Source organism: Sinocyclocheilus rhinocerous, unplaced genomic scaffold (assembly GCF_001515625.1).
Source record: "Sinocyclocheilus rhinocerous isolate Xijiao unplaced genomic scaffold, SAMN03320098_v1.1 scaffold3806, whole genome shotgun sequence".
NCBI lineage: Eukaryota > Metazoa > Chordata > Actinopteri > Cypriniformes > Cyprinidae > Sinocyclocheilus > Sinocyclocheilus rhinocerous.
This window is the reverse complement of record NW_015658737.1, coordinates 101,408-111,430: the sequence shown is the minus strand read 5'-3', so window position 1 is coordinate 111,430 and position 10,023 is coordinate 101,408. Positions and strand designations below refer to the sequence as shown.

Here is a 10,023-nt window from a genome sequence, read left to right as displayed (position 1 = left end):
TATATTTATATATATATATATATATATATATATATATATATATATATATATATACCATTTTAACTAAGGAATATGTGCTTTAACAAATATACACTTCACAGTGTCTAAAATGTCTTAAACTTTGATTCCAATTTCAGCTTGTCTGAGATGGTGGAGGCACTGATCCTCAGAGTGAGAGCTGCCAACATGATTAGATGGATCATCGTAATTCCACTACTGCACCTTCTCAAAGGCACCTCAAAACCATTTGAGCCAGTGTTTATTAAGGTCAACCTACAATTTGAGCAGAACTGGGCTGGACTGCAGGGACTCAAATCAGTTAATATAACTTCCCCCGGAAGCCAAGATAGAAGGTATTTCATCTGTGTTTTCAAATGTTGTTTTCAAAATGTTTTTTTTCTTGATTTTAAATTTCAATCTTCAGTTCAAATCAAGTTGCTATTTGAACATTTGATCCCACTTAGGTTTCAGTATATTATGATCCATTTTTGGCTTGTCACTGTTGAATCCCTCTCTTTTAGGGCGATGTTGAATCTCATGGAAACACATGGACATTTGGTGGAGGTGGACAAACTGCTGGCCAGATCTTGGATGTATCTGATGACTGTAGATGAGTTGGTCAAGTGCAGCTCCATCAGCCATGCAGAACTCTTGGATATCCTGCAGCTTTTCACCATGAAATGTCCCGCTGATATATGCTACAGCACTTCCACCGTGAGTGTCAAGACATCACAAGAAATAACCATAGAGTATATTGCACAAACCACAGTTTTTTTTAATATACAGCAGTGTTTCTCAACTTGTGGGTCATAAGGCCATTTTGAGTGGGTCACAGAGTGTGCAGTCAAAGAAAAAACAACAACAAAACGCAGTGTTCCAATTCCGTATCTGCCGTAGGGCTGCACAATATATCGAAATTATTGAAATATCGCAAATGTATCAGATATTGCAATGGCATGCAATATCTGAATTAGTTTAATAAACTACTTCAAAATGTTGCGAAAAGTCAAAGTTTTAGGTCGACTCATATAGCAGAGAATAGACTGGGCATGCAACTGTTACTTACGTGACTTGCTTGATGCTAAAAAGAGTTATTAAAGGGATAGTTCATCCAAAAATGAAAATTTGATGTTTATCTGCTTACCCCCAGGGCATCCAAGATGTAGGTGACTTTGTTTCTTCAGTAGAACGCATATGATGATTTTTAACTCCAACTGTTGCAGTCTATCAGTCGTATAATGCATGGCGTATACGTCACTCATTGTTTACACAGTTCACAGTCATTGTAGGTACGACGGCTAATCAAACTGGTTATGGTTGATTGCTCTTCGGCTGGATATCAACACACCCATTAACGTAAACTACGCCAGAGCGCGTACACACCTCACGCACCGGATGCCGGGCGCGTGCCCAAAGACAGTTGGACATAGTGGTGTATTAGAGGTAAAAAATTATATAAATACTGTTCGGTTTCTGGCACAAACCGATCGTTTCGTGTCTTAGGACATCAATCTGTCATCACGAGCCGCAGGGTTTAATTTTGATTTGTCTGCATGTTTTTTTTACTCTCATAGATTTTGTTACCATTGCCATGCATTATACGACTGATAGACTGCAACGGTTAAAGTTAAAAATCATCATATGTGTTCTACTGAAGAAACAAAGTCACCTACATCTTGGATGCCCTGGGGGTAAGCAGATAAACATAAAATTTTCATTTTTGGGTGAACTATCCCTTTTAGTGCAATAAGTTGCAGAAAACAACTCTTTGTCTGACGCACACAAACCATCTCTCGGATAGCGTGTGATTGCTTCAGTTTTCTTCCGCGCCTTATTACACTCGAACGGTCAAATACACACACACAGTCGGTTATGTCTTAAGTGGGGCTACACAATTAATCGAAAATCGAATCAAAATCACAATTAAATTGTCTGGTTTAGTGCGATTATGAAATAGGGGAGGCTGTTATGCGCAGCTTGTCAGTGAAGTATGGCTCTGTGATCAGTAGTAAATAATGCTCCATCAGAGCATGAGTTATGTTATAACGTGCATTTGAAAAAGCAACAAGCGCCAAACATGAGAAGCATTTATGAACATCTTGTCCAACAAAAGACAACATTTAATATAATGTTTTTACTCCAAACTCACTTTATAATGTCAGTCGAGTGTTTGAAATAAAATCCATCCGTGAGACGATGTGGCTTCTTAGTGATAGGTGTCGATTAGCACTGCATTATAAATATACTTTATTATGATAACAATTATAATAAGAAGAACTCATAAACCATATATTGTCGTAGTCGTGTGTTTATTAGTCATGTTGAATCAATGAAAGGAAAGCAGTTCAAATTTCTGTTTATTCAGCAACAGAGACCGGGACTTCCTGGAATGATGTGCATTTTCTTTCTTTCTTCTGTGCCCTCTGGCCTTCAGATGGAGCATATTTTTAATATTTTTAAATATGAGTTAAATTGATTTCACACACTTAAAGTAATAGGCCTATCATATCGCATATCGAATATTGCATTATTAAATAATGTATCGCATATCGCATTTTTCTTCAATATCGCACAGTCCTTAATCTGCGGTTAGATGAGATGTTGTCACGTTATATGTCTGTGTCACTAGTTTAACATTATTTTGATAACTTGTTAGAAAATGAGGTCTCTCACCTCCGAAAAACGAACTTTCCTATCCTGTCAGCCGTTATACTGCGCTCATAGCGAACACTCTTCAATTGCAAGCGCAAATCTGGTGGCAGACTGTATATCACTTCATTACAAACAAAACGTGAAAGAAACGACGAGCATGCAATGTCGTAATTATGTTGTCAATTGGAAAGTTACCAAAAAGAATCAATACATTTTATTTACAGTGCCTTGCGAAAGTATTCATACCCCATTCATTTTTTTAAATTTTGTTATGTTGCTGCCTTATGTTAAACTGCTTTAAATTACTTTTTTTCCACATCAATCTACACTCCATGCACCATACTGACAAAGCAAGAACAGAATTGTCACATTTTCGTAAATTTATTAAAAATAAAAAAACTGAAATAAGTACATTGCATAAGTATTAAATATACTACATATTTTAGTTATTTACAGTAACTAAATATTTCGCCGAAGCACCTTTACAGTCTGAAGTCTTTTTTGTTTGATGCGACAAGCTTTGATCATCATCATTTGGCAATTATCTGCCATTCTTCTCCTCACCTCTTCACCTCTCAAGCTCTGTCAGGTTGGATGGGAGCAAATGCACATTTTCAAGTTTCTCCAGAATTATTTGATTGGGTTCAAGCTCATGCTCTGGTTTAAGAATTAGGTCAAATGCCTAAAAAATTGTGTCGCGGCTTAATGACCATATAGGAAAATGTGGGTCCCATGGCCAAACCAGTTGAGAACAACTGGTATACAGTATACCTTTGACAAACAAAAGAAACTGTAATTGAGAAAAATGCATCTGTTTGGGCTATGTAGATTTAATTATCATTATTATTTTATCTTAGAGTGTAGCGGATACTCTGGCATACATTCAAAGTAACTTGCTCGAACAACGATACAGGTAAAGTTCTTCCACTAAAATTTTTGGAAAAATTAATTAATTTCCATTTGAAATGGTTTCTATTTTAGAATACATTTAGGTGTTATTGCATGACTTTTGTAGGCTAAAGTATACGTTTATGCTGATCTCCTCTCCACTGGCTTGTATCTGCAAAACTTTTTCTCAGGAAGGGCTATACATTTTTGCAAGTCGGATATAGGATGAATACAAAATATTCTGTTTTGCAGATATAACAAGACCCCTTTTTCAGGAGAGGAAAATCATTTCAGAACAAATTTAGTAAGCCTTCCACTGTGCAATGGTTAACTAGCTTTCATTGCTGTTTTAGTTGTCCCAGTGAGGATTATGGCATTCAGTGTGTACAAGCAACATGTAAACTTCTAGAGAAGATCTGCAAAAGAATTCATTACTACAGTCATGCACAAAATTTCACTGATATTCCTGTTGCTTGCATGAACCTAGTGGCCTCCGTATCAGGATTTGCCCAGGTATTCCATTCTGCAATTTTTGTTTTAAATAGCTCATTAAAGCCAGTAGAATTGACTAAATATTTGTTCAACCTTAAGGCAAGACAACAAGCTGACACTTTTCCTGAGAAGACTCTTGTGTTACTCAATGAGGCCAAGAAATCTGTGAGGACATGGATCAGACAAACTTTCAAAGGCAGACTTTTGGACAGTAGCTATATGTCGGCTGTCAGCTTCACAACAGAGATTGAGGTAAGCAGAACAAGTACAGTTGAGGTCATAAGTAATTAAATAAATATATTAAAATATAAAAATAAATATTTTGCCTTAAAATATGAACACCAATCATACTGCTATTTTGTCTTGTGCACTGTATGTAAACATTCACTTTTGTGTGAAATAGCTTATTCAGGACGGTGATAAAAAAAATTCTATTTTTATTTTTTTTATTAACATTTTGCAGATTGCCCAAGATGTGTGTAAACTTATGACCTCAACTGTATGTTTATATAAACTAACCAATGGTAGAATCCTTCTATATCGGCAGTTCATAGTTTATTATAATGATGTTGTCTGTTCTGCTTTACAGATGTGGAATAATATTATAGCCATAGATTTCATGAGTAAGGACTTCACTAAAGAATGGAGAGAGACATTTACACTGGACTTTGAGGGGAAATACCAGCAGGTATTAATTACACAGTTCCAGTATGCATGTCTACTAGGGTTGGAAGTTGAACCAGTGCAATATTTATTTATTTATACTTTTATTTTAAAAATACTAATAATTAAAATTCATGACTTTGGGTTCTGTTGATGTTATTGAATATCTGCATTTTTCTATTCTGCATAAAAAAAACACTGAATGGAAATGGCAAGATGCGCATAAAACACACGGCTCCATGAGATAACTGGAACGAGAACTCTGTTTTCGCCAAAATACTGAAGCTTGATTTGATAACGTTCATGTAGCTGCATGAACAAATGGCATTTCAGCCTGCCAAAGTGGGTGGAGCCGATTGCCTATGTAAATCGGCGCTGAGTGCCATTTCATCAGAATCTTTCAACTGATAAACAACAGCATCGACTGAGGTGCGGCTTTGTAGTACGGCCAGCTATGCAGTGCTCATTCCTGTTATCTCAGGGAACCAATGTTACTTCAGTAAACGGAGGATTTCCTTTCGATATGGTTCACTCACGTTGTGTTTGCCACTCTGTGCCACAATATGCAATAGCACCATGCTATAAACACAGAACAAAAAGCTGTCCTGTGAGCCCAGCACTAGGGCACCCAAGGTGAGGGCCCTAAGGGTAGCATTGGCCAATAAAGGGCACAATTAACCCAGAATCAGGGAGGCCAGAGTCCTCAGACAAAAATAGTCCTGACCACCAGCAGGGTTACAGGTTGGTTAGGCGGACAAAATCTGTGCCTGAAGGGCAGGGATGTCCAGGCTATAAAACCTAGCAAAGGTAGATGGCGAAGACCAGTCAGCTGCCGCACAGTTATCTGCAAGCATCCGCTGATTCATCAGGTCGAGGTGCAGGTGCCTCAGATTGAGGATCTGAGATTGAGGATCTTCATGCTAAAGGAGAAAGATTCTGATGAAATGGCACTTAGCGCTGGCCTATATAGGCGTGAGGTGCGGCTTTGTAGTACGGCCAGCTATGCAGTGCTCATTCCTGTTATCTCAGGGAACCAATGTTACTTCAGTAAACGGAGGATTTCCTTTCGATATGGTTCACTCACGTTGTGTTTGCCACTCTGTGCCACAATATGCAATAGCACCATGCTATAAACACAGAACAAAAAGCTGTCCTGTGAGCCCAGCACTAGGGCACCCAAGGTGAGGGCCCTAAGGGTAGCATTGGCCAATAAAGGGCACAATTAACCCAGAATCAGGGAGGCCAGAGTCCTCAGACAAAAATAGTCCTGACCACCAGCAGGGTTACAGGTTGGTTAGGCGGACAAAATCTGTGCCTGAAGGGCAGGGATGTCCAGGCTATAAAACCTAGCAAAGGTAGATGGCGAAGACCAGTCAGCTGCCGCACAGTTATCTGCAAGCATCCGCTGATTCATCAGGTCGAGGTGCAGGTGCCTCAGATTGAGGATCTGAGATTGAGGATCTTCATGCTAAAGGAGAAAGATTCTGATGAAATGGCACTTAGCGCTGGCCTATATAGGCGTCCGGCCCCATCCGTTTTGGTGGACTGAAATGCCATGTGTTCATGTAGCTACATGAACATTATCAAATTGGGCTTCAGTATTTAGGAGAAAACAGTTTTCCCCATATCGTGGCAAACGATGAGTTGACACGGAATTACCCATTTGTTACTTTGTTTCGTCTGTAGGGAAAAAGAGCCACAGTGGCTTTGGTTGCAGCAGCTTCCATTTTTATTATTGATACTTTGTACCATTTTCCCAGGAAGTGACTTATTCACTTGAACATATGGAATGGAAACAATTTATTCGCAATTATATTGTTATATTATTTTATGTTATATTTATGTTATGTAATATTATATTGTTTTATGCGATATTCCAATTTTTCACGCAAGTTAAATTCACAACTTTAGATGGAAACAAAGCTACTGTACGAACTCCCAGTCTTCAAACACACTTAAGACGGAATGTCTTAAGCAAAAGAGATTTGCATTTGGCTCAACTTCAATAAATGTGACTAGACATTTAACCTGGACTACTGAAAACTTTGACATTTCAAAGTGTTTCTTTGTACTGTATATTTGTAAATATGGGACTCTCTTTGTTTTTGTTTTTTACTCTCTTTAGGAAGATCATCTCGATCAAATTGAGGTTTATTGCTCAAAGATTGAGAAACTTAATGGCTCCCAGCCTTATTTGGTGGATAGTGTAGAGAAGTGTGCTCTCCAGGCTGTTACCACAATATGCCAGGTAAAGGTCTTTCACTTCATTCTCACTGACATCATGAGTCATGCAGCTTTATATAAATATTCATTAGAAAATTTAATAAAATGGTATTTGAACCGAAGTCTAGTCCAGGTTGAGGATTATTTACCTTTTTGTACCTACAGAATTTAGTGAATGCATGCTGGCTTGAAATATTTAAAGAAATAGTTCGTTAAAAATTAAAATGATGTAATAATTTACTCACCCTCATGTCATTCTAAGCTTGCTTCTGTGGTGTGCAACAGGAGAAATTTTGGATAATGTTTGTATTGTTTGTGTGTGTGTGTGTGTGTGTGTGTGTGCTTGTACAACTATCTTTGTGAGAACCAGTTTGAGTTTAACCATCAGAGTGAAGACCAAGAATCTAAAGTGAGGACATTTTGGCCAGTCGTCACTTTTTGGCCCCCATTTAAAGGGCTGTTTGACGGTTAAGACTTGGTTTTAGGGTCAAGGTCAGGGTTGATGTAACGGGAGGAAGGTTAGGACGATTCCAAGGGCCCTGATTAGAGATGTGTGTGTGTTGAGGTTTGAAATGTTTTGATGACATAATTTTTTGGAGGGAACTAATCCTTGAAGTTATAGCACAGGGACAGAAAGTAATGAGTTTACCATTCATTGGGTGATGAGCAGTGTTTCTGCAATACATTAATCAATGGTCTTCATGGTTTTTGTATTGTTTTTTCCAAGTTGACTGAAAATGACTGAAAACAGTTGTTATAGTGTTGTGTGTGTGTGTGGGATTGAATATGGGAAGACACTTACTGAACAGATCTTTTTAACAGACTAAATCTGAGGGAAAACTTTTTGAGAGATTCAATAAATTGCGGATTAACTGGAAATTTGGAAAGCTTGTATCTACCATCATCCTAAAGTCCTGGCCAAAAGATGACACAGGAACCTATCTGCAGGAAGAAGAAGTTGTTCTCAAACATCTTCTGGGCTGGACTGCAGCTAAGAATATCTTTCAGCTTCATGGTAATTATATGGGTTTCCTCTGCATGGCATTGCTGTGTTGTGAGTTTACAACCTTTTTTTATACAGAAGAAAGAGTCTCATATATATATATATATATATTTTTTTTTTTTGCTCTGCAGGTGCTGATGAAAAACTGATTGATCAGCTTACTAACGAGGCTAAAGAGAAATTTGCCATGGCAACCTCATTATTCGCAAACATTTTAAATCAAGTCATAACAGGAAAAATAACGATAAAGCTACTCAATCACATACTGCAAAAGAGGAGTGCTTTCTTTGAGCTGCTTAATTTAGGTAAAAATATCTCACACATGAGATTTGCCCCATTTACCATACTGTAATATGAGGAGTCATTACTCTACTGTTTTTACAGACTGTTTTTGTGAAAATGAACAATACAAGGACACCATTGCCATGAGGAGACTTCTTCAGTCTAGACAAGAGGAGGTGAAGGCTATTGATCATGAGAGAGCATTGGTAGATGCTCTCATAACAATGTGCCGCAATCTGCAAGAGCATGTGATGGGTAGTTGTATATGCTACAGTATCTACTTAACACCTGACAATAATAACTCCCTTTTATACTGAGATTTTAATACTAAATTTGTTCTGTTTTACAGTTGATTTTGAAGGGTTGGAAGAAAAGCAGAAAATTGACATTGATGAGATGTACCTGGACGAGTTTATGGAAGTTCATTCATTAAATCAGATTCCCTCTGAAATGTCGGGAGTAGTTGCCTACTTTGACCTTGAAGATGATGTTCGATCAATGGCAGAGGTTCTAAACAGCTATAAAGACAGCTACATTTTCAAAACGTGTTGGGTGAAACAGGCAACTTTGTTTGTAGAGAATGCTAAAGATGATGGAATTATTCCTTCAGAGGAGGAATTGGTTATCACACTCGAAGATCTTTATAGTGAAATATTTGAACCATGTTATGATGCCTACAAAAACATATACACAAGACTTAAAGATGGTAGCATAACGTTTGAAGAAGTTGATGTAACATTCAAGGCCTACAAGGGAAAATATGATGAACTGGAAGTAGAAGTTGCAATTATATGCAAACTGAATCGCAATGATGACCAACGCTGGGTCCAGACACGAATCCAACAGATCGAGCAGTACCATGAGCTCCATCTGGCAGTAGAGGCAGCTCAGGTGGTCATGATGGTCAAACAAACACTTGGCCTACAAGGAGACTTTCAAGTTTTGGAGAAGTTGCTTGTTACTGTAAGTCATCTAATTTTTGACATTGTTTTCTACTGTCAGATAAATGCATTTCAATAAAAAAATAAATAAGTCATGTGGTAAACCCATAAGGCTTTCTACCCTTCAGACACACTTGGATTTTAAACAGGAGCGTCTTGACAGCATAGACAATGAGTTGATGCAGGCAAAAACTGTGCTTGTGGACATCACAGAGTCCCGTAGACTGTGCCTTAAAGAGCTTGGCCTCAGAAAGAATTTTGTTATTTGGGTTAAAGAGGCTCTTGAAGGTAAATAATAGGTGTTTGTTCTGGTTATTGAATGTGATTTCTTTCATTCTTATGCTGTTTTATAAGAAAATGTTATTCCTTTTTACACCTTCAGACATAAATGAGTTGAAAGTCTTTGTGGATTTGGCTTCCATCTCTGCCGGAGAGAATGATTTGGATGTGGATCGTGTGGCCTGCTTTCATGATGCAGTTCTTGGCTACTCCTCAATGCTCTATGATTTGAAGCCAGATGCTGGCTTCAAGCACTTTAAAGAAATGCTGAAGAAGCTATGGAAGGCACTTAACAATGATCCCAACCTCCCAAAGAAATTGGTAAGAGTATGAATGAATGAATGAAGAAGAAAATAGGTTCTCTTTCAAGGGAACTTCGAACTGTGTCCTCTAGGAGTCGCTATGGGGGACGCCTTGTCGTAACCCGTGTCTGAAGCATACATTCAAAAAACACCAACAACACGTTGGCCGGCGACAGCCCATGACGTCACTACCGGTGCGACTATAGTATAAATAGGCGCCGAGAGAACACATCATCATCTTCTTCGTCTTCACTGACCGTTTTGTTTGAAGCATGCATTTCCGTGGTAAGAGCGATCT

General features: G+C 38.2%; 1 protein-coding gene across 5 annotated transcripts in view; it reads left to right on the top strand.

The window, feature by feature from the left end:
* Window positions 1–10,023, top strand: part of LOC107722845 (E3 ubiquitin-protein ligase rnf213-alpha-like) — a 114,572-nt gene that overhangs the window by 43,778 nt on the left and 60,771 nt on the right. For all 5 annotated transcript variants that reach the window (XM_016531338.1, XM_016531336.1, XM_016531337.1 and 2 more), the window contains 13 exons: window positions 138–353; window positions 522–714; window positions 3,510–3,565; window positions 3,894–4,053; window positions 4,132–4,284; window positions 4,622–4,720; window positions 6,821–6,943; window positions 7,741–7,933; window positions 8,053–8,226; window positions 8,306–8,458; window positions 8,553–9,166; window positions 9,273–9,432; window positions 9,527–9,744. In XM_016531338.1, coding sequence (XP_016386824.1) covers window positions 138–353; window positions 522–714; window positions 3,510–3,565; window positions 3,894–4,053; window positions 4,132–4,284; window positions 4,622–4,720; window positions 6,821–6,943; window positions 7,741–7,933; window positions 8,053–8,226; window positions 8,306–8,458; window positions 8,553–9,166; window positions 9,273–9,432; window positions 9,527–9,744 — 2,512 coding nt within the window. The remainder of the gene's footprint in view (window positions 1–137; window positions 354–521; window positions 715–3,509; window positions 3,566–3,893; window positions 4,054–4,131; window positions 4,285–4,621; window positions 4,721–6,820; window positions 6,944–7,740; window positions 7,934–8,052; window positions 8,227–8,305; window positions 8,459–8,552; window positions 9,167–9,272; window positions 9,433–9,526; window positions 9,745–10,023) is intronic.